Source organism: Epinephelus fuscoguttatus, linkage group LG17 (assembly GCF_011397635.1).
Source record: "Epinephelus fuscoguttatus linkage group LG17, E.fuscoguttatus.final_Chr_v1".
NCBI classification, from domain to species: Eukaryota; Metazoa; Chordata; class Actinopteri; order Perciformes; family Serranidae; genus Epinephelus; species Epinephelus fuscoguttatus.
The window spans coordinates 20,305,882-20,329,489 of NC_064768.1; the positions used below are offsets into that span (position 1 = coordinate 20,305,882).

The 23,608-nt window shown below is 40.9% G+C and overlaps 2 protein-coding genes across 2 annotated transcripts; both read left to right on the plus strand.

Moving 5' to 3' along the window:
• The first annotated feature begins 2,550 nt into the window (after positions 1-2,550).
• On the plus strand, positions 2,551-6,248 carry LOC125904377 (IgGFc-binding protein-like). Its single transcript, XM_049601730.1, has 3 exons — positions 2,551-3,070; positions 3,708-3,758; positions 4,876-6,248. Exons 1-3 carry the CDS (start codon positions 3,034-3,036, stop codon positions 6,246-6,248), a joined length of 1,461 nt encoding a protein of 486 aa, XP_049457687.1. The 5' UTR covers positions 2,551-3,033.
• Positions 6,249-7,826: 1,578 nt separating this feature from the next.
• On the plus strand, positions 7,827-17,003 carry LOC125904736 (IgGFc-binding protein-like). The gene is made up of 10 exons (XM_049602346.1): positions 7,827-8,162; positions 8,268-8,850; positions 9,778-10,385; positions 10,471-11,325; positions 11,398-11,739; positions 11,891-12,458; positions 14,576-14,775; positions 15,000-15,374; positions 16,360-16,631; positions 16,893-17,003. The coding sequence occupies exons 1-10, from the start codon at positions 7,866-7,868 to the stop codon at positions 16,900-16,902; spliced, it is 4,110 nt and encodes a 1,369-aa protein (XP_049458303.1). The 5' UTR covers positions 7,827-7,865; the 3' UTR covers positions 16,903-17,003.
• The last annotated feature ends 6,605 nt before the right edge of the window (positions 17,004-23,608 follow it).

Sequence of the window (23,608 nt, forward strand, 5' to 3'; positions counted from 1 at the left end):
ATGATAGCATTCTTTGAAGGAGCTCTACACGATATTAAGAACGGATCTATGGCCCTGTTTTTACCTAGCATGGAAATGAGTCTTGGGTGATCCGATCACGAGTGGACGTCACTAAATACTAGTGTTAGCAACCACCAAGACGCATTGTGATCTTATTGCTGAAACCACTTGCCAAGATGATCTGGGATGCATTTGCATCATGATGCGTACCTGACAAGTGCTACATCATCCATGCAGGACGTGGTGGTTGTTTTGGCGACAGCGTGCTGACCATGTTTATCGTGGCCATTTTACGACGAGTTGGACACAGTCTTGTGTGACGTCCATTGTTTTGTCCTATGTAAGCAGTCGTGTTGAATTCTGCTGACAGCGATATCTACAAATGTGACTAGTGAGCATGCAAGAGTGTGGAAGTAATAACTCTTTATGGGGCACTTTGAGCTTCAAGCGTAAGGGATGTAGGCAGTAAAGACATCCGCAACACAAATGGCCAACTGGAGATGTATGCTAGACACAGGTGTAGACACCGATGTGTCTCAGCTGTCCACTTATGTTCGGGTCACTGACACATATACTAATACCAGGTTAATATCAAGCACAAACTGGAGATGGACTCACTAAGCAGACTCACAGACTCAGATGAAAGTGCAGGGTTTTCAATCAGGCAAAGGTCGGTACATGGGTAGTCAGTCACACAGGCAAAGTTATCCAAAAACGACAGGCAAAAAGGGTGGTCCCAAGCAAAAACAATCAAAAACACACAGAGGGAACACTAGGGAAACGCTAGAACTCTGACTCAAGGGTACAGACGATCTGGCAACAAACAGGGGGAAGACGGGGACTTAAATAAACTAAGACAAGAGCAACAATGAGACACAGGTGAAACATATTAGGGCGGGGCAAGGAATCACAAAGGAGGGAAACTTGACAGGACATAGGATCTGAAATGAGATGAGACAATGGTAACCAAACTAAAAGAGGAAACACAGGGATGACAAATGAACATGAATCTAGGTAACTTGACAGGTCATGACAGTTCAGACGTACTCTTAGACTCCAACCATGATTCAGGGGTTGTCTGCGCATGGCTCTCAAAATAAAGGTGGCTGAGTTGGCAGCTAGCAGCTAACAGTGCAAACAGTGCTAACAATGACGTAAGCGCTGATAGAGCTAATGTTGTTATCATGGTGGGGGGTAATCAGAAGGTAGGCGCTACACTTCCACAATAACACAACATCAGTGGTAACCGCCATATGAGTGCAGTACAGAGTGGTAGCCATTAGCTAGCCAGTGGGATAGACACACGGAGACTCACATGCACCAACTTGCACACAGCCAAACCGGCTACCACATCAACAAACAGAGAAGCTCAGATTACAGATTGCAGCACACACAAAGCAAACGTGACTTCATCCTCCATCAGGTCACCATTACTTCACTATATCTTTAGCAAATAGCTGTTTGCAATTGTATCGGCATATAAAACTCCTTTAATGTGTTCAGTGCCTCTGTTGTACCATGGATGAACAGTTTGGGGTCAGGATTAGACCAACCACTTCAGAGAAGATGCTGAAAATGTCCAATTATTTAGTCAGTTTTGGACAGCAGGACGATCAATGTCCAGATGTTTCGAGATATCTCCCCATTCACTTTTTTTTTTCTCGATGCTTGTTTAATGGTTTCTATGGAGGGAGAACGTAGGCCCTGTAGTCTTTTGTATTTGAAAGCTATAAATTTGATGCTTTGCTGACTGGATGAAGTGAGAAAGAAACATGATGGCACAGACTGGCACGTTTATCAGAACAATTCTTTCCCAAAACTCAGCAGACTTCATACAGTAAACTCCCTCAACCCCTGCTTTCAAAAACTGTCTGAGTGTGCTCTCTGTTATCAAAAGATGGTTCACACTCACCAAAACGCGCTGAACATCTCATGTTGTTATCTGCAAACGGCGTTTGACTTGCTACATGTGAGAGGAGTGAAGGATTCCCTCCCTTAAAATCAGTGAATCACTTTAATTGCTTTTTCACTCCCTTAAATTCAAACAACTCTCACACGCTTATTCCTGCTGTCTGCATTGTGATGTCAAAGAAGTGTTGATTGATTGAATCGCTAAAGTTTTTTCCAGCTAATATTAGAAGCAATTTTTATCTTTGTTTAATATGTATTATAAATTAATTTCGACAGCATGAATAAGTGTCCATCTGTATCTGATTGGTGTGTTTTGTGTTTAAGGCATTTGTTGGGGTGTGTCCTCAGATATGACCATTCAACACCCTTAACATGTGCACTCTTATCACTCTTATCACTAGGGCAATCTGCAACTTCCAAATAGTGACTCATTTACTTTTCCATATACTATGTAAGTGTTATTCTACTGTCACTTGAGTTTCTTTTGTTATTTGTTTTTGGTCCTTGGAGACAGACTCTTTTTCCACTCACACAAGGACGTATTCAATTTTTATGAACCATTTTGTGCCTTTTCTGCATCAATTTATGGTGTAAACATCTTTAATTCTGTCAAAATAAAGGTCCTCTGTTAATTGTCATGTTGTGGGGAACAAATGCACATGTCCTAAATATTAAGAAAGACATGTCAGCTGAGTCCCTCTTGAAATCTACACCTATGCAGTCACATATTTCTTACTATCTTTCTTTTGCACTTAAATGTTTTATATATGGATGGAAAAATCCAGTCCCACAAAGGGCCTAATAACATTACATCACCTGAAGTTCACATTTATCATCCACCTATGTTAAATATATACGTGATGTAACAAACATGCTTCATGGTCAGGTGAAAAGCAAACACGTGTCTTCCATCCATTCTCCCATCCCTTTCTCTTATAAAACTCTTTAAACAGGATACTGACAAGCTGTCATCTAACTGGTGATAGATGTGTACATGCATAGAGAAAATTTTGCCATGTGATCAGTCGGTTGGTGACTTGGCATCCGTGGAGGCAGCGTGACACCTTCTCTCTGATTGGCTTTCTCTGCATCACCAAGACAAATAAAAGGCAATCAATCCAGATGCCATTTATCCAGATTCCCCGGTCGCCTGATTCAGGTAAGTTAGATTTGCAAATATCACAACTACACATTCTAATGAGACCTGCATTGACATAGGGATTATTATCATGTCTTTTTATTGCTTTTATTCTTTTTATTTGTATTTATTTCATTAGTTTTGTCTTGCTTTGTTTGGCCTTAGTGCTTGGCTTTCCATTGTTTTCTTGCCTTGTAATTATCCTGCATTTGCACTCTGTGAACCCTGTTTTAAAGTTCTTCTTGTTATTTTTATTGAATTAAAATATATAAAATATTTGTATAGTAAATATGTCTTTAACAGCTTACAGTAGTTATTTTCAGCAGCTTAGAGGCAAAATTGTTGGAGGCAAACTTGCTGCAAGAATTTGTTAAGTTTTTCTGAATATTAGGGGTGGGGTTTGGAACTTGTAGAAAAAACAAACTGTGGTCCCTGTGCTTTTTCTAAATAATTCCAAGTTTACTGGTTGATAGCCATCATTATGTATATGTTTTTTCCAAATGTAGATATTAAGTTTTGAGAATTCCAAAATGCAGTAAGACAAAAAAAACATGGGTGGAAACTTTCTACTTGTCTCAAAAAGTAGTTTTTGTGTGTCCTGTTGTCTCATTATTACTAATGGATGCTTAATTTGGGCAATGTGCTTGCATTATTTTAGGTTTAACAATGAAAGGGGTGATCTACTGTCTGGTGGGTCTACTAATGGGTGGTAAGTCAATAAAAGAAGACAACTTATTCCTTTATTTCTTCTTAAACTTTGGAAGCTGTCAGAACAATATTTTACAGCATTGGACCGTGATGGAAAGTATCTACGTTCATTTACTCAAGTACTGTACCTAAGTACAATTTGAGGTACTTGTCCTTTTTCTGTTACTTTATAGTTCTACTCCACCACATGTCAGAGACTAACAATATACTCTCTACTCCACTACATATATTTGGTAACTTTAGTGACTTAAATTCACAAAATGTGTTCCTTCACTACCAGCTGCAGTATTAAAACCACAATTGGTAACTTTAAATGAAAATAACTATGTCATATTTGCTGAAACTGTCACTATCTTTTAAAGAAGTACATGAGACAGATAAATCACATCCCTCCCTCTCCTCCTACTGCCTCTAATTGTATTAAGTAGAATCGACCAGGGTGAACCAGAAACAACCAATCAGAGCTGAGGAGTCTCAATGTCAATCCCTGCTCCTGAACTTTGGTCAAGCTGTCGAACTAGGCAGCACTGTTCAAATATGAATCAATATTCTGTTACTGCATTGCCTATTTCTCACCTCAAATGTTTTCAGAAACACATTTTAGTGTACTGTTTAGCTGTAAAATGAGAACTTTTGTGACCCGGCTAATTTTTTTCCCCACAGATTATCTGTCTTGTTTAGTGCTGTGTGAATATAGTGACAGTTTCAGCAAATATGAAACAAAGTGATTTATTTATTTATTTATTTATTTTTGTTTAAATTAAAGTTAACAATTACGGCTTTAAAGTGGTTTACAAATGACTGATCAATAATTAGAATCCAATAATGCAATATGCATCATTCTGAAAATGGCCATTCTACATAATGAGTACTTTGGGTACTTAAAGTGTATTTTTATGTTAATACTTTTGTGCTTTTTCTTAAGTAAAATTCTGAAATACGATTTTTTTTTTCTCGTAACAGTGTATTTTTATAATGTAGTATTGCTACCCAACTAAAAGTAAAAGTAGTAAAATATCAGAGTTCTTCCTCTATTACTGACATTAAGTGATCAACAGATGATGTTATACTTTTAAATTTTTCATACCTTACTTTATTCATCTTTGTGATCCTTCCAGGACTCTGCTCTGCTTCACCAGCAGGAACAGAGTTTGCCACATCTTTCATGCAAAACCTCGGGAATAATGGTAAGGATACTCGTTTCTTGGTTGAGGTTGCAGCCATGCCCTCTTCCAAAGGCAGTACCAAGGTCAAGGTGTCTGCTGTGGGCGAGGTCTATGAGAAAGAAATCAATCTTGGTAAGAGCGTCTCCTTCAAGCTACCCGACAGTGTAGAGATGAAAGGCAGTAGAAAGTCCCATCAAGCTGTGTTGATCGAGGCAAGCCAAGATGTTACTGTGATGTCTCTCAACTTTAAGCAATTCACTGCAGACACCTCTGTGATTTACCCAGTGAAGGACTGGGGGACTGACTACTACATATTCACTCCTTCCAGCACTCAGACAGATTCCTTTAAAGAATTTTCTATCACCAACCACAAGGAGCCAAACTCTGTCGAGATTCACCTGCAGGGCTCTGTCAGGTTCCAAGGCAGATATTACAGGAGAGGAAGCATGATGACTCTTAAGCTAGATGCGTTTGAGACTGTTCAGATTCAGAGTCTGGATAACCTGAGAGGTACACATGTACTTTCACGCCTTCCTGTTGCCGTCTCCTCGGGACACAGCTGTGTTCAGAAGTTCACCTCCTGCAACCACGTCTACGAACAACTTCTTCCTGTAAACAGCTGGGGGAAAGAATTCATCATTGCACCCCTGCCTTATCGTGACATCTTCTCCTCTTCATATGACAGTGTTTTCGTCCAAGCATCTCAGCGCACCAACATAACTGTGCATTTTGATGGAAAGGTCCAGAAATACTCTATGTTTGGTGGACAATTTCTTGAGCTCTACTCTTACTGGCCACATGCTATGTATTTGACGTCTGACAAGGGTATCCAGGTCCTGTTTGAATTCAACGGGGGTCCTGATGGTGAACTAGAATATGTTGATCCCTTCCTGATGACTATACTGCCCACAAGTCATTTTAGCACTTCCTACTCCCTGGAGGGACAGGGTGATTTCTACAACAATATCATAGTTGTGGCTCGGAACAAAGACCTGAATGGCATCAAAATTGACCCCAAGCCCCGGTCTGTTAACTTCAACTGGCAAAAAATAGATGGGACCGATTTCTCCTGGGCTGAGATGTACTATAGTACTGGGGCATCTTCCAACCAGATATCTCACCCCACGTCTCCATTTGGAGTCTACAGTTTTGGTGTTGCTTATGCTAATGGTTATGGATCTCCTGCAGCTGCTGACCCAGCAGGTAGGTTTGAGAACTGCAGTATAATCACACAACATAATGTCATAGTGTCAAGTGTACACACTGTATCCTCATACAAATTAGCACCCACCAAATTAGTGCCCCTGCTGGTTAGGTTAGGTTAAGTTTAGGAAAAGAATCATGGTTGGCTGTCGTCATGTTACATACTAAACATAAAGTTACATATTTAAAGGTGTAAGATTGATGGGAATTTAGTGGCATCTAATGGTGAGGATTGCACATTGCAAACAGCTAAAACTTCTCCCAGTTAGAATTCTTTTAGCATTCATCGTTCAGGAGGTTTCAACTCAGAGTCAAATTATCTGCAGACATCTCTTCCTCTCCAAAACAAACAGAGCAGGTGATTAAAATTGGTAAATTCAGTGTTTCTCCAACACTGTTCGGCCAGTTCGAGATGAGCTCCTGCTAATGTGTGTCCCCCTTTTTTTCTAATCCAGATGTGTAGGAGACTTTTACAGGGAGCTGAATTATCTGCAGAGGTCTAGTCCTCTTCAAATCAAATGGACGAGTAATTTAAACCAGTAAAAACACTGATTAAAGCAGTTTCACGTTACAAATCAGTGTTTCTCTGTCACAGTTTGGCTTGTCAGGAAAAGGCCACTAGCCCAGCACCAGCTAACGTGTGTCCATGTTAGCTGGTGCTTCTTCCTCTGATAACTTAAAGGAGCTATATGTAAGAAATATAAAGCAAATAGTCATAAAATCCTCCTAATATGTCACAGAGACTAAGGAATAATGTTCATATAACATACTGATCTCACCGACAACAATAGTACAGCCAGAATATTCGCATTTAAAAAAATATTTTACGGTCCGCAAATCATGTTTATGTTTTGAATTTGACCTGTTGCGCCACCCACCGCCGTCTACCAGTCACATAGTCAGTAGAGTCTCAGCATCAGTTACAGTTACAACTGAGCTACAGCAGCACGGCAAGCAGTATTAGCAGTGTCCCAGTACATAGCATTAGCAGCCGGCTCCTCCTCAGCTGTATCCCGGTAGCAGCATTAGCAGCAGAGAAGCTGGACTTGCTCGAACGGTCCACTGGAAAACCAAAGATCAAGGACGCGGGGACGCGGCCCTGCCACGGCAGCCGCCCGTGGGCAAACAAATCAGTCTCCAGCGTGCCGCTGTCCAGCAACCTCGAATCTGTGGTGGTGGGGGGGGGCGGCGGCGGACACAACTCGCGGCAGTATTTTGAATTTGAGTGCAGTAACCGTTTTGGCCACATTCTTTAAGATGTAGACATTTTGGAGGTTTTTACTGGGAGCCAAATTACATGCAGAGGACTCTTCCTTTCCAAACAACCTGGCCGAGTAAAAACACTGGATAAATCTATCTAGAGCTAGTGTTTGGTGTCTTTCTGGGCTACTGTAAAAACAAGACAGTGCAACATGATCTGTGTGTGTTAGGCCCCCCTCCGTACGTTTTTTTTTTTATTATGACGATTATACACTAAAGAAAACATACTTATCATATTATATCCCATTTCTGCCAACATATACCCCTAAATCCTACACCATAACCTCTTATAGCATAACACAGTAAAGTAAAAAAAAGTCATAGCATGACTTTGTGCAGTTTAGCATAGCATAGTCTGGCATGGAATGACACAACATAACATAGTTGAGTATAAATCAGCATAGCATAGTGTATTATAGCATAGAAAAGCACACCATGACTGCAGCACTATAAAATGTTCAGAGGATGAAGTGTGCCAGATGAAAGGAAACTCCCCAAAGTGTGTCAAAAAACCACCGACCATCAAAACAGGTACCTGCTGGGCAATGGGAGATCCTCACTACCGCACTTTTGACGGTAACTACTACAACTTCATGGGCAACTGCACCTACACGATGGTCAAGAACTGCCATGTTGATGAAGACCACCCAGCTTTTGAGGTTGACGCTCAGAATGGCAAACATGCTGGTTCAAAGGTCATAGTTGTCAGCAAGGTGATCATTAAAGTGTATGGGTACACTATGACTATTGTGCGATCAGAGTTTGGCCTTGTCAGGGTGAGTAAAGTCTTTTAATAGGTTAGACAATACTTGTTACTTAAGGGGTCTGTGATTAAATGTTATTTATTCATTTAATTCAAAAATGTCTGTGAATATTTTCAGATGAACCACACATTGTGGAATCTCCCCATCAACCTGGGAAATGGCAAGGTGAAGCTATCCCAGAGCGGCCTGTCAGTCCTCGTTGAGACAGATTTTGGCTTGACTGTGCAGTATGACTGGAAGGAGTATCTTGTCATCACAGTGCCAGGCAGTTTTTCTGGCAAGGTGTGTGGCCTGTGTGGCAACTTCAACAGTAAAAAGGAGGATGACCTGGAAACTCCTACTGGCTCCAAGACCAGCAGTGTAGAGGCCCTGGGCAAGAGCTGGAGGGTTCCTAATGTGACAGATGATGGTCAATGCCAAGACAAATGCTCAGGCCAGTGTGAGACCTGTGATAACGACAACTTTTTTTACAGGCTGACTACCAGGATGTACTGCAGTTTTCTCACCAGTGTCATGGATGGACCACTCAGTGACTGTAGTGCTGTCATTGACCCCAAAATCTTTCACGAGAACTGTTTGTTTGATTTGTGCATGGGTGAAGGGATGAAGAACTTCCTGTGTAACACCTTGCAGATGTATGCTGATGCCTGTCAGAGGGCCGGCATCAAAATTCATGACTGGAGGCACCTTGCCCATTGCTGTGAGTAACTAAAGAGTCTGAGAAATCTCTTAGGGCTGGGACACATGCCGTGTCTTTTACCACCTGAAAAAAGTGAGTTTGGGTGCTGGGTGCTACTCTTGTGCCTACCATGAGCCAATTTCCAAGGGCACAGAGGAAGGTTAGGCCTGACATTTACTAAGCAACCACAGCTAACACTGTATCATAGCCTCCTAACTAAAAATCCAGAATGAGTTTGAGGCTATTGTTTTTTAAGTGTGCATTAGGGAAGGCAAGGCAACTTTATTTATATAGCACATTTAGGCTCAAGGCTTGCTTTACAAAGTGATTTACATTAAACATCAAAACACAAAAAAAACCCCAACACATTATGACAAAACATTTAAATAAAACTGAAAATCCCATTCAAGAGCTAGAGGATAAAAAATAAAAAAAAATACAAACCAGACTAAGACAGGTATAAAATACAATAATAAAAGTTACATTGCAGTGTAAGAAATTAATTAATATTTGGTTTTAGAAAAGGCAGCAGCAGCAAACAGAAAAGTCTTCAGCATTGATTTAAAAGAACTTAGAGTTGCAGCAAACCTGCAGTTTTCTGGGATTTTGTTCCAGATTTGAGGTGTATTAGGCCTAAAATGTTGTTTGTGGGACAAATGTAAAGCTCTGAGTAGTCCTGCACAAAAATGATCAACTTCTCCTCCATATTTATCATAGACTTATTTATACAGAAGAAAGGAAAGATATCAGCCAGCTGTGACCGGTTGTTCCTTGTCACAACATGCAGTGCATGCTGCTGCATTCCAAAAGTTGAACTTTGTTTATCACAGAGCGCAGCTGTTGCGCCCTGAAAAAACACAAAAACGCGGCATGCGTCCCAGCCCTTGCTTTTTTTGAGTTTCACCTTCACTGTGTCATTGTAACATACTGTGATTTTGTCTGAAATAGCGCCACCCTCATGTCCAGAGAACAGCCATTATGAGATCTGTGGGAATGCCTGCCCTGCCACCTGTGAAAACCCAGATGCTGCCAAAAAGTGCAAGAAAAGCTGTGTGGAGACCTGTGTCTGTGACGAAGGCTTCCTGCTTAGTGGCACCAAGTGTGTCCATAAGGCCGAGTGTGGTTGCTTGTACAAAGATAAGAGCCTCTACATTGAGGCTGGAGCCTCCATCTTTACTGATGACCGCTGTACCGAGAGGTGCACATGCAACAAAGCTACTAAGGAAGTTGATTGCGAGAAACCAGGTTGTAAACAGGGGTTTGAGTGCAAGGTGGTTGATGACCTTATTGGCTGTCACCCGATAGCCCACGCCGAGTGCAGCATGATTGGTGGCCCTCACTTTGAGACCTTTGATGGGCATAATTACAACTTCCTGGGCACCTGTGTGTATCAACTGGCTGGGGTCTGCTCGAAAGATCCTTCCCTGCAACAGTCTAAAGTTTTTGTGCAAAATGATGCCCATGGTAAAGGAGTTGGTTCCGGTGCACAGCTGGTGGAGGTCAACATTTATGGAACTTCAGTTGTGGTCACAAGAAGGCACAAAGGCTCTGTCCTGGTGAGATACATTTTCGCACATTTATCACAGTATGACTAATGTTTTCATCTTGTCCAGTCTTGAATTAATCAGTCTTGTTTTGCAGATAAATGGAGAACTTACCAACTTACCTGTCACACTCAAACACAATATCACAATCTACCGGTTTGGTGACTTTGCTGAGATCCAAACAGAATTTGGCCTGCAAGTCAGCTACAACTGGCATTCAACAGTTAAGGTCACAGTCCCCGGGACATATGCAGATGCCATGTGTGGTCTGTGTGGCAATTACAATCACAACCCCAAAGATGACCTGCAGTTGAAGAATGGCACGCAGGTGGCGTCAGCAGAAGAACTAGGAAAAAGTTGGAGGGTTGCTGAGATCCCAGATTGCGTTGAAGGCTGCAAGAAAAACAGCGACTGTCCCAGCTGTGACATCACCCAGAAAGAGAAATATGAGACCGATAGGTACTGTGGATTAATACGAAACCCCACAGGCCCCTTCAGCAAATGCCATGCCATCAAAAGTCCTGAAAGCTTGTTTAAGAGTTGTGTGCATGATGTGTGCCTTTACAATGGCAAGAAAGGCTCCTGGTGTAGCCATCTCCACAGTTACACGATAGAATGCCAAAGCAAAGGAGTCAATGTGTCCCAGTGGAGGACAGACCACTTCTGTCCTATATCTAAGATAAAGTTACCTGACAACAGTCAGTATGAACACTGCGGCAATGTTTGCCATGCAACCTGTGACACTGGGTTACCTCCACCTGGCTGCAAGAAGCGCTGTCAGGAAGGATGGGTGTGCAAAGATGGCTTCCTACTCAGCACAATAAACAATAAACCTGAGTGTGTACCTGTTGAGCAGTGTGGTTGCAAACACAAAGACAAATATTATTGGAAGGGACAGAGTTTTCTGACATCAGACTGTCAGCAAAATTGCACCTGCAATGGCCATGGCATGGTAAGTTTTATATAGAGAAGCATTTCACTTGCTTTTACTTTACCTGCTCTAAAAATATCTCTGTTACTTTAGGTGCATTGCGAGAAACACTCTTGTGGGCCATTTGAGATGTGCGGGCTGATCAAGAACGTTCGATCATGTCATCCAGTGGGAAATAAAACCTGCACAATCGCAGGTGATCCACATTACAAAACCTTTGACAACCATTACTATGACTTCCAAGGCACTTGCACCTACACTGCAGCTAAATCATGCCATCTGGAGGGCTCACGACTCAAAGCCTTCTCTGTGGTTGTGGAGAATGAGAAGTGGACACAGACAGATCAGCCAAATGTGGCTGTAGCCAAGCTTGTTGCCGTGGAGGTGTACGGCAACACCCTGGTCCTCCGAAGTAATCAACTTAAAACAATCATGGTTAGTAATATTGTTTAGAGACTGTTAATTTTCCTCTGATATTTTAATTGATAATAGAAAGGAACTTAATTACCAGAAATTGCATAATTTACTTAACTGAAAACTATAAAAATAAATCTAACACAGCTTATCTTTGATTTGTGTTCTCAAGTTGAATGGTAACTTGACAACCATTCCTCTTAACCTCAATGACGGACAAGTGGAAGTCTTCCAGGAGGGCTTCCATTATGCTATCACAACTGACTTTGGCCTGAAGGTGACTTATGACATGATCTACAAAGTCACTGTTACTGTTCCTGGAAACTACAAGGACAAAACCTGTGGCCTGTGTGGCAATTATAGCGACATCAAGACAGATGAGTTTGAGCTCCCTGATGGAAATACTACCAAGGATATCCAGTCCTTTGGAGCAGCCTGGAAAATGTCCATGCAAGGGGTGGTCTGTGAAGATGGCTGCAGTGGTGACCAATGCCCCAAATGTAACAGCACATTAAAGAAAATCTTTGAGAAAGATTGTGAAAGCATCACAAATTCTCACGGGGCCTTTGCTGCCTGCCACAGCCAACTTAGTCCTGAGTCTTACTACAGAGATTGTGTCTATGACGTCTGCATGTCTCATGGAGACCGCAACGTTCTATGCAGCAGCATCTCAGCATACCTGACTGACTGTCAGACCATTGGAGTAAAGATTAATAACTGGAGGACGTCTGATTTCTGCCGTAAGTACTTTTGTCTGTGTGATAAATGATGATTCCTTTAGGCCCCAATCAGACCGAGCATTTTTTACAGGTTGCCCACTGCACTTTTTTTTGTGTGTGAAATCTGCCTCGAGTGTGTTTTGCAGGTTGCGGCAACTTTTTTTAAATTGTTCATAGGCAGCAATTGAACCACCTGTCCTTCGCTTAACCACTATTCTGCTGTGAAGTTCACTCACAGATCTGTACCTTAAAATCGGTATAAAAAATTGACAGGTGGGGGGCACTTGGGGACTGGACACAGGGAAACAGAGAGCCATGTGGGTACACGACACCCTCAGAAAGAGGGGAAATCAAAGGGAGGACCACCAGCTAGTCCAGCCATGTATGGATTACTGGGCACAGGCCCAGGAGCAGAAGAATTTCAGGGAGCCCCTTGGCCTTCACCTGCAAAATGTCACTCAAATTAACACATACCGAATTGGGAGAGATTAAAAAAAGACCACAAAGGGATGTGAAAGAACTGCAAACAGACACAAAATAACTACAAAAATGGGTAACATGACCACAAACTGACAACAACAAAAAAAAAGACACAGAACAACAGAGAACCCCCCAAAAAACATAATGACTAAAAATAAGGCAAAACCACCACAAAGTCTGTGTGTCTTGTTTCTATGTAAGAGAGGTGGTGGGGCCTTTTGCATATCTGTGCCCAGGGGCCCATTGTCTTACAATCTGCCCCTGGGTCTAGCAGCTTCGCCTGCATGATGTTTGGTTCAAAGCTTGTTTCAGGATGAGTCAGGGACAGTTTAACGATCTGCTGTCAGTCTTTGTGCCTAATTCAGGTTGGTAAAACATTAGAAAGTAGCTGAGGTGACAGTTTGCTCAAATAAATCGTATAGCTTGCCGAGGACGACGTTGAAAGTGAACTAACATTCACCTCACACAAACCATATATGCGACTACTTGTTGTTATTGCCACCACAGAAGGCATGTCTTTCAATTCTTCTGAGTGGACAATGGGAAGGAAACACCAGAGTGCTGCATTGATGATGTTTGCCAGTGCTCAGAAAAGGGAGGGAACCTTGAGTGGTAAAATGTCAACTCATTCCTTGGTTTTAGGCGTTTTTCCTGCTATGAGTTAAAAAAATTTAAACTCGAGGCACTCAGAGTGCTCTTGCAAAAACGCACAGCGCATAGAGCAGAGAAAAGATTCTTTGCTCTGATTGAAAGCCATCACAAAAAGCTGTTCCAGGCTACTAAAACGCACTCATGCACAGGCGGTGGCAGCAATGCACCAAGAAACATTTCTACAATCAAACAAAGGCAGGGACGAAGAAGACTGCTAGCAAGTTAACATGTGCCATTTAAAACAAAAAAATTGTCTTTGCAAATATTAAACTTTTGTTTTAAAACTTTAAAAGGTCCAGTGTGTAGGATTTAGAGGGATATATTGGCAGAAATGAAATATAATATAAAGTTTTCTTAAGTTTATAATCACCTGAAAATAAATATTGCTGTGTTTTCATTAACTTAGAATGAGTCTTTTATATCTACATAGGGAGTGGGTCCTTGTTTGTAGAGTCCACCATGTTGCACCAGCAACATTGGCTCTGGATAGGGCCATTCATGTTTTTGTGTCAACCACCACTGTTAGCAGCCCCTCAAACAGCCTTAGAAAAACATTGATTTGTGGCGTGAAACAGCTTTTTAGTGTTTTTACCAGTTTAAAATAACAGGTGTGTTTGTTTTGGAGAGAAACAGACCTCTGTGGATAATTCAGCTCCTGGTAAAGACCTCCTGACTGTCTGGCATTAAGTTATCATAGAAAAAAGGCGAACATACATTAGCAGGTGCTGGGCTAGCAGCTTGTCATTGACAAGCTAAACCTCCTGAACAATGAACACTGAAGAAATCCTACCCAGGTTCACGCTTGGCACATGGGAGAGGTTTCAGCTCGTTGCAATCTGCAATCCTCAACGCTAGCTGTCAACAAATCCTACACATAGAGCATATATATTTTTGTCGGTAACTATTTTTAATACAGATACAGATTGTCTAGTTGTATGTTTATAGTCCAGGAGTTTAGCGTTAGGCTATTGTTGCAGCAGTTCATCTAAACATGCTTTCTTTCATAGCTGTTAAGTGTCCTGAAAACAGTCACTACCAGATCTGCGCTGAAACCTGTGGCTCTCCGTGTCCTGGTCTCACTGACACCATTGACTGTCCCACCACTTGTGCTGAGGGCTGTGCCTGTAATGACGATTTTTACTTCAACGGGACTGACTGTGTTGCCCTGGAGGAATGTAGCTGTTACTACAAGGGACGTGCCTATAAGGTGAAGTAGCCCTTAGTCCTCTGTAGGGGTGGGTGATCTATCATGGTATATGTAATTTTATATCAGGGTAACAGAAAATATGATACAGTAATTGTTCTGTAAATTAAATTAAGAAACAAACACCGTTGGTGAAATGTATCTCTTACAAACGTATAAAAATCCCAGTAATATTAAGATGTACTATGCTCAGACTATACTGTTAATTGCTTTACTCTCTTCTTTAGATTGGCGAGTCTGTCCCATCTGAGCAGTGCCAGCGGCGCTGCAACTGTACAACATCTGGTGAAGTTGAGTGTGAGGACTTTTCATGCAGTGTTACAGAGAACTGCCAGGTCATCAATGGTATACATGGCTGCCATCCCAAACAGTGTCGGCTGGAGACCGGAGGCCACATTACTCTTTTCAGTGGCACAACTGGCACTATTTCTGTCATGGGGGCTTATGACATCATCACACACTGTGACGAATCAGCTGCTGACTGGTTCAGAGTTGTGGCCAAGCTCCAGGAGTGCCCTCTGACTGGTGTGAAGAGCGCTGCAGCAGTTTACGTCTACTTTAATGACCTGAGTGTCACTGTTACTGACAAACATGAGACCTGGGTGGGTATTTTTAAAGGAGGAGGTGAAAATTTTGGGAAATACGCTTATTTACTTTCTTGTTGAGAGTGAGATGAGAAGATTCATACCAAAGTGGGCGGAAGGATTTGTACGGGACTATTTCTTCGTTGGGAGCAGGGACTTCCTGGAGTCTTACTGTTAGGTTTCAGAGACTCCAGGAAGTCACAGCTCCCAGCCAATAAGTAGCACTTTTTTTTTTTTTCATTTTTCATCTACAAATGGCAGAGTAGACTGGAAACGGGGAGAGAGAGGGGTACGACATGCAACAAACGTCCCAAGGCTGGAGTTCAACCTGAGATGTTGTAGTAATATGGCATGCGCTGTCACCACTCGGCTGTCAAAGAACCTCCAGTGTTTATACACATACAACAAATGAGATATAATGTGTTAATTATGCCTACCATACACTGGAAGACTTTGAAAATACTTTGGAAAAACTTCGGACACCCTCTTACTTCTAAAAAGAGTTTTTAGTAACACACTAAAATGACCAGGGATCTCGCAAGGTCACTATTTGCAAGACTACAACTAGATTCCTTTTGAGAATATTCCCCATCTTGCTCCTGGTGGAAAATATTACATCAAACTCCATTCAAGAAATATGGCATACTAACAATTTCTTATGTGTCCATAAAAACACATAACTCTAGAAACAGATAAAAGGTGTCATATGTTGACAGTATTCCTGTGAATTCAGCATCAATATAATCCATACACTCTGTTTGAGTACAGACTTTATATTTTGGATTTTGTCCCCTCAACTTGCCACAAGCCTGCATTGGTTAGCTGAGGTATTTCGGTGGGAGGAGACTGTGCTCTTGTTATCTAACTCTTTGCAAGAAAGCTAATAATTACATTTCCCAAACTGGCAGATATTTATATTAAATGAACTACGCCAGATGTCCTTTGTGTCTCAACATAACCTCACATAAAACAGTAACAAATCTTAATCTCATGCTGTTTACAGATCAATGGTAAAAAGGTGACTCTCCCCAGCATGCCTGGAATAAATATCTTTGTGAGACGCGGTGAAAACAACATAATTATCAAGCAGACGTCACACTTCCAGCTGTCTTACAGCAACACCCAGCAGCTCACTGTAACTGTGAGTGACAACATGGCGGACAAATTGTGTGGAGCATGTGACAGATTCTCGGCCGTGAGAGACACCATGGGCTTCTCGCAGGACACTATGCAGGAGTACATGGCCTCATTTTCTGCACAGGACTTCCCCACATGGTGAGTAGCATATAGGCTAGTTTTAAGTCCCAGAAATAAGTTTGAAGTGAGATTTACACATGTGACAGGGGAATCAATGTCAGAAGAGCTTTTGGAAATGTTTCTCTGGGTCATCATGATGCAGTAAACACCTATCGTTTGGTAATCCATTAAGAAAACACACACTAAGAAATACTTTCTGAACACCATTACAATATGAGGTCTGGTGGATCTACACATGAAAGAATACATGTAAAAAATGTATTTGTTGTCTTTTTGCAGTGAGTTGTGAAAGACAGATCTTCTCAACACACAGAGATCAACACAACGGTATTATCATCTGCAGAAAATTCAACATTAAATCAGCACTGAATGATTTACTTAAAATATGGCATTAGTGTTATTGTCCTTAAGCTTTTAATGAAATGGGTTTGTAAAATTATTGTATAATAAACTTTAATTTCAACGATGAATAAAAAACTGCCTCTTCATTTGTTTCCAGAGGGTTCAGGGTACAGACTTTAGAATAATAATGAGTAAGTGGGTAAAGGAAATAATAGAACAGCTAGAACAGTCTGGGAAGTTCAGAAATTACATCACTTTACCGTAATTCAGCCTTTAAAACCAGGAAAAGACCAAACTTACAGTGTAACTATATGTAAAATCTTCTTTTATTACAGTAGTAATATAATACCAATATACTGCCCAGTCCTTCAGCAGAAGTTCCATTAAACAAAGCACTTAGTATGCTACTATAGAGACAGTTTACTTAAGCTGCATTAAAAATATTCTGGTTTTAAAATATCTGCTTTAATAAATAAGTGACGGTTAAAAGTAGCTGATTTAAAATGTACCCGAAGCAATGTTGCCACATTCCCAGACATCGGTGACAACAATGTTTTTATTACCAGTAGGAATGTTGGTCAAAGCTATGTAAAGCTGACGTTGTAATAAACCAGATTTATCATTTACAGTAAAAACACTGACTTCCAAAAATGTGAAACTAACTGAAGGTACACAAATGTTTGAACAGTAGTCTTAAATAATTGTTCTACCTAATTGTTCTAATTTCTGAACTAAAGTGAATTGTGCACACACACACACACACACACACACACACACACACACACACACACACACACACACACACAGACTCCAAAGTGACACTCACACACCTGCAGACAGAGACGCAGCAAGGTTCCGCCCAGAAAAAGCTTGCCGTCCCTGTACTGCACCGGCTCATCCAGCAGGGGGTTCACTATCTTCACCGACTGTCCTTGCTGGGAAAGAGAGACAGACGTGAGCAAGTGCCTGACAGCATATGATCAAATCATCGTCATCACTGAGAAGATTTCTGCTCGACAGACAACTGCATCAAACAAACCTCATTCAAGGAGGTACTTGGTTTATCCTGCAGAAAAAACAAAGTGACACAACTGATTTATTTAAAGTACTGTACTATGCATGTTTATATCCATATGGTTCTTAGTTTAGCATGTTTCTGGTACCTCTTGTGCAGATAGTTGCTTCTCTTTTCCCCCCTGCTGGCCGTCTTCACTGTTGAATTTCTTGTTAGACTCTTGGTTATCTTTGTCCTTTTTGGGTGCTTTCTGTAAGTATAAAGATCTCAAGATGACTTGTCACGATTTACCAACCAAATATAAAATATAAGTTAGACCATATTTTCTCATTTCTTGTCCATTTTAAGTTTAAGTTTATTTACTTTATTAATCCCCCTGAGGGGAAATTCAATGTTTTCACTCTTGCTTGTCAATTACACACAGGTCCGAAAGACACACACATGCACAAACAGGACATATACATGCACAAAGTGGAGAGATGTCAGAGTGAGGGGGCTGCCCTTGGTGAGGCGCCTCGAGCGGTTGGGGGGTTCGGTGCCTTGCTCAAGGGCACCTCGGCGGAAGAGGTGAACTGGCACCTCTCTAGCCACCAGTCCACGCTCTATATTTTGGTCCGGCCAGGGAGTTGAACAGGCGACCCTCCGGTTCCCAAACCAAGTCCCTATGGACTGAGCTACTGCTGCCCATAGTCTTTTTTTTGGCACGTTACCTGTTTTTTGTCTTTGATCTCCCCTTTGCTGATGCCCAGAGAACTGCTGCTGGCTACTAAGGGAAGTTGATCAGCACGCTGGTCAGCATCAGCCTTGAAAGAATCACCAGTTAGTGATGACTGTGAAAACAGAGCAAGAGCAGCGTGTTGAAATGTGTGTCTCATAACATATCCTTGCACTTATATGCTTGTGAAAACCTGTTAAAACCTTTAAATGAGGGCATTTTTGCAGAGTAATGTCAGTCAGTCTTTACTTTTTGAACAGGACACTTAATGTTAATGTTAACAGTAGCATGCAAAGCAAAGGGGCTCCCCTGGTCATATCCCACAAAATGTCCCTCAAATTTTCACGTACCGACCAGGAAGAGACAGAAAATGACCACAAAGAGTTACGAAAAACACAGAGATGCAAAGGAACTGCAAAGAGATGCAAAATAACTATCAGGCAGATATGCCAGTCTCTAGTGATTGGTTAGGGAAAATTGAACCCTCTGTGTGGTTTTTCTCTCATTTCATGATGACACGGTGGACAGTGTATGCTTTGTTTATTCATAAATAAATATGTTTGAAGTGTTGTCATAAAGAAAATACTTATTTATGAATCTGACTACATCATCCTGTCTGGGTACACAAGTCATGTTAAAAAAGATGAAAAACTGATTTGGAATAGCAACATCCAAAATGGCAGTTACTGTTATGTTGAGGCCTTCGAAGAAAACAAGGCCAAGTGTGTGTCCTTGTTTATGTGTGGGCCCTGTAACGTGAAAATTCAAATTTTTCCACTACATTTGACAACAACCTCAGACCTGGCATGTTGATGTTTTACTACTCTTAAACTACTCTTATTGGCTCTTTGCTCGTGGGACTTTTGCAGAGTTTGCAGTGGTGTGGTGAGTGTAGTTGTTGTTGGCTCTACACTGTCTCTTCTCTGAGCAGGGTGGTAAAACATCGTATGCCATAGATGACAAACTAGCAGTTTCTCACACTGAGGAGAAATAAAGCGAGTGCTCATAACCCTGGTAAGTAACATAAATAAACACTCTCATCCTACATTTTGCTGTGGTTTATGGCGTTAAGTGTTTCGCAGCGGGTGGGGCAGCGTATAGTTGGTGTATTGATAACAGCTGCACTTATTGTATTGCTGTGTATGAAAGCTGCGTGAGATGATGTAAAATAAACGATTAGATCTATATAGCTCTATATAGCTCAAATAGCCGAACCCGCTCAGTTAAAAAAATACCTTGATTGATGCTGATCTCTGAGATGGGATTGGGACATCCCTAATATACAGTCTTTGTCAAATCTATATGCTGGCTCAGAATGCTGGCAAGTGGTGAAAGGAGACATGGATAAAATCAGTGCCTCCCACCAGCGATGGGACCAAGTCACACATGTGCAAGTCTCAAGTAAGTCTCAAGTCTTAACCTTCAAGTCTCAAGTAAGTCCCAAGTCATTTTTTCTTGGGCAAGTCAAGTCAAGTCACAGGTTATGTCAAGTCAAGTCAAGTCAAGTCAAGTCCTGTAATAGGTCAAGTCAAGTCCAAGTCAAGTCACCTTATTATTGTAATTTTATCTGCAGAATCTGATCTTAATAAAGTGAAAAGACAAGATATAAGTAACTGTCAGTAAACATTGACTTCATCGCTGCAATGTTTACTTTGCAGGGATGACCCCCAATAAACACGTAAGGTACGTAGAGAGGGCATGACTGATTGACAGGGTAGTGATCCCATCATGACAACGCCATTCTCAGCCTGCACTCCTACCAGGTAATCTACATTATTTTTTAAATGAATTTATTAATTTTATATTCTAACCAAAAACATGATGTGAATAACACTCAAGTCATTCAAGTCATCGTGTCTCAAGTCAAGTCCTGGGTCTTTAACTTCCAAGTCTGAGTCAAGTCTCAAGTCTTTTATTTTTTGTCAAGTCAAGTCACAAGTCATCAAAACAGCGACTCGAGTCGACTCGAGTCGACTCGAGTCCAAGTCACAATGACTCGAATCTCCATCTCTGCCTTCCACAATGGGTGCCTGAGAAAAATCTGCCAAATCTTCTGGCCAAACAAAATAACAACCAAGGAGCTGTACAGCAAAACAGGATGCAGAGTTGTGGTCCTTGAAATAAAACACTGGTGACTCAGATGGCTATGCCACATCCTAAGAATGGACAAGGAGAGGATACCGAAAGTAGCATTACGATGGACACCACCTGGAAAACGTAAGCCTGGGCAGCCAAAGAACACGTGACGGAGAACAGTTGAAGGGGAGCTGAAAGAAATGAAGCTTAAATGGGGAGAGGCACAGAAAGTTGCACAACACTGAGATGAATGGCATCGAGTCGTCGAAGCCTTATTTCCCACCCAGGAAGAAGAGGATTAAGTAAGTAAGTAAGTAAATCTATATATGCTATGAATGTCTGCAACTTATTTATGTATTTTCTATACATCTATTATTTCCAAAGTGCTTTTGAATTTTCTTAAAACCTAAGTAGGGTAGTTACCAACTGATATCGTTGTTTGTCTTTAAGTTTTTATTTAATTTTTACTCCATTTTTTAAATTATTTTTTATAATCATATCTACTACTACAGCATGAAAATAGATCCTTACTAAATCTGGGAAGCAGAGCCCACCCTTCTCCTTAGGTTGGGTTAGAATACTATATTTTTTCACTTCCTTACAGATACTACAGATATAATTTTGGACTCATTGTAGCCTATTCCAAAAAATAAAGTTTTTGGAAGAATCATAATATTCATACTTTTCACTCAGCACTGACTTACTATTGTCAGTCTGGAAAGTCTTGTCTCAATTCATTTTCCAAAACTTGTTAATTGTCTATATACTGTAAAGAGGATTTTATTTCTCCAGTAAGATAATTTACCATTTATTTAATTTTCTTTTAATCCTATTTCAGTTTAAATCTCTGTTGTCAGAGTCTTAGTTTCATTTAGCTAATAACCTTAGTGCTTGTTGTATTCTGAGATTGTTTCTATTAAGCATGAAATGGATTAATCTGGGGGTGGTAAATAAATGATCACATCATCTGCATATAATGCCAATGTATGTTGTTGTTCTTTCATACTTGTGCCTTAAAGGTTTTTTTTTCTTGAACTTTTCCCAAGTGCCTCTATGCAACTGTAATAATATAGATACTGTGCTATTAACCTTTACTCTAGACACTAGATTTTTATTTATTCCTTAGAGTCACATACTAAACTTTCCATGGAATCCAAAAACCTACTTACAATCCTAAACATAAATGGCCACATCACTCAGTCAAATCTTATAATGTCTTGAGGAAATTTCAGTTTTCTTCTGTGCAACTTGCAGTACTGTGTATTTGCAGTGCACTTCTCCATGTCCTTTATGTTTTTAAATTGGCGAATGCATTTCTTAATTTGCTTGTGTTTTATTTGCAGCATTTATTTATTTATAAGTGTTGTCAAAGATGTTTTCCTCATTTGCTTTTAGTATTTTTTGAACATACACTGAATTGTGATAATGTCATTCTTTTGAGGTAAAACTCCTGAATTTATTAACAGGCTTCGAGGGTCGTTTGTGAGATCCTTCACACATGCAAGGCCTTGTTTTGTAAACTCTAATGCTGTTGATTAGCTGAATGATTAGCTACATTATCGCTGAGTCGCCACTGAAGTGTTGTCCAAGCGCTCGTTAATGTTTTTATTTTGTCTGCTACTTGCAACAGTGCCCCTCAACTGAACGTTATCATTTTGCTACTTCAGCAATGCAGATTAAGCTAGGAAAGTGCCAGCTAACTAAGCCGAATAACACAGTACCACAGCGAAAGCACTAAACTGTAAATTATCTGTTTGCACAAGTTAGCCACTTGACCACAGTCAGCCGCAATAAGTCTCTAGGGTGCATGCTCCATGGGCCACACAGTGCAGAAGTAGTGCCAATAATCCCCAGATCATCTGGTAATTTTGCACATGGCAGTTTGGCTTCATATGCCGTTAAGCAACTCTCAGGAATAAACTGGGCCTCACGTTCAATGCTGCATCCAGTTCTCTTAGAACAGTCATGGCTGAAGCTCAACTTTAGTTTGTGGTGAGTCACGCTCGTATTCTCAAGTTATTGAGAAGGCTAATACTAACATGCATGATATTCGTGTGAAATGAGCTACGGTGAAGACATGAACAGTTATTCAAGTGCGAAAGAAGCCAGATGTACATAGTTCAATGGTTTATTTTTCAAAATTACCAGTCAATCAAGCTAATAAAACTCAAACCATATTTGTTTTAAAGCCGTACAACCTTTGTGATGCATCAATATTTTTCAAACTGCAAGCAAAGAAACATTATAACTAGTACTATTTATAATCTAAGACCTTAACTACTTCTGTAAAAAAAAAAAAAATATTATTTTTGTGAAGTAAGATATTTCGTCCCATTAGAACTTCATTCACTGGTCCTGTTAGTTCTTCAAGTTCATGTCCAGTTTCTGTCCTCTCTTGTTTCTGGAACACATCTCTTTATATCACAGTTACAGACCTTAAGAAAGCCTCTGACTGCCTGGACCTGAACCCCCTTCGGGCTCTCATGGGATATCACAGCACACAGCAAAGTTCATCAGACGATGAACCAACACTCATCATGTAGAGCAGTGCAAAACGGCAGCCTCACAGAACCTTTTTCATGGCCACTGGCATCAGATAGACTGCTGTCCCACTTGCTCTTTCTGCGGGCAGTGGACTGGATCATGAGAAGATGTGGAATACAGTGGATGCTTTGGTCCCAGCTACATGATCTGGACTTTGCAGATGACACAGCCTTAACATGATCCACCCACCCACAGATGCAAGCAAAGACAGACCTGCTAGCAACAACATCTGCCAAGAAAGGCCTCACCATCAACACAGACAACACCACGGTAATGCACACCAATAGCACCAGCAATGACTCC

Coding starts and splice junctions, on each gene's coding strand:
- LOC125904377 (XM_049601730.1), top strand. CDS start 3,034: ATGCCATTTATCCAGATTCCCCGGTCGCCTGATTCAG. Junction 3,071..3,707: donor TCCCCGGTCGCCTGATTCAG/GTAAGTTAGATT, acceptor GCATTATTTTAG/GTTTAACAATGAAAGGGGTG. Junction 3,759..4,875: donor GGTGGGTCTACTAATGGGTG/GTAAGTCAATAA, acceptor TGATCCTTCCAG/GACTCTGCTCTGCTTCACCA.
- LOC125904736 (XM_049602346.1), top strand. CDS start 7,866: ATGAAAGGAAACTCCCCAAAGTGTGTCAAAAAACCACCGACCATCAAA. Junction 8,163..8,267: donor CAGAGTTTGGCCTTGTCAGG/GTGAGTAAAGTC, acceptor GAATATTTTCAG/ATGAACCACACATTGTGGAA. Junction 10,386..10,470: donor GGCACAAAGGCTCTGTCCTG/GTGAGATACATT, acceptor CTTGTTTTGCAG/ATAAATGGAGAACTTACCAA.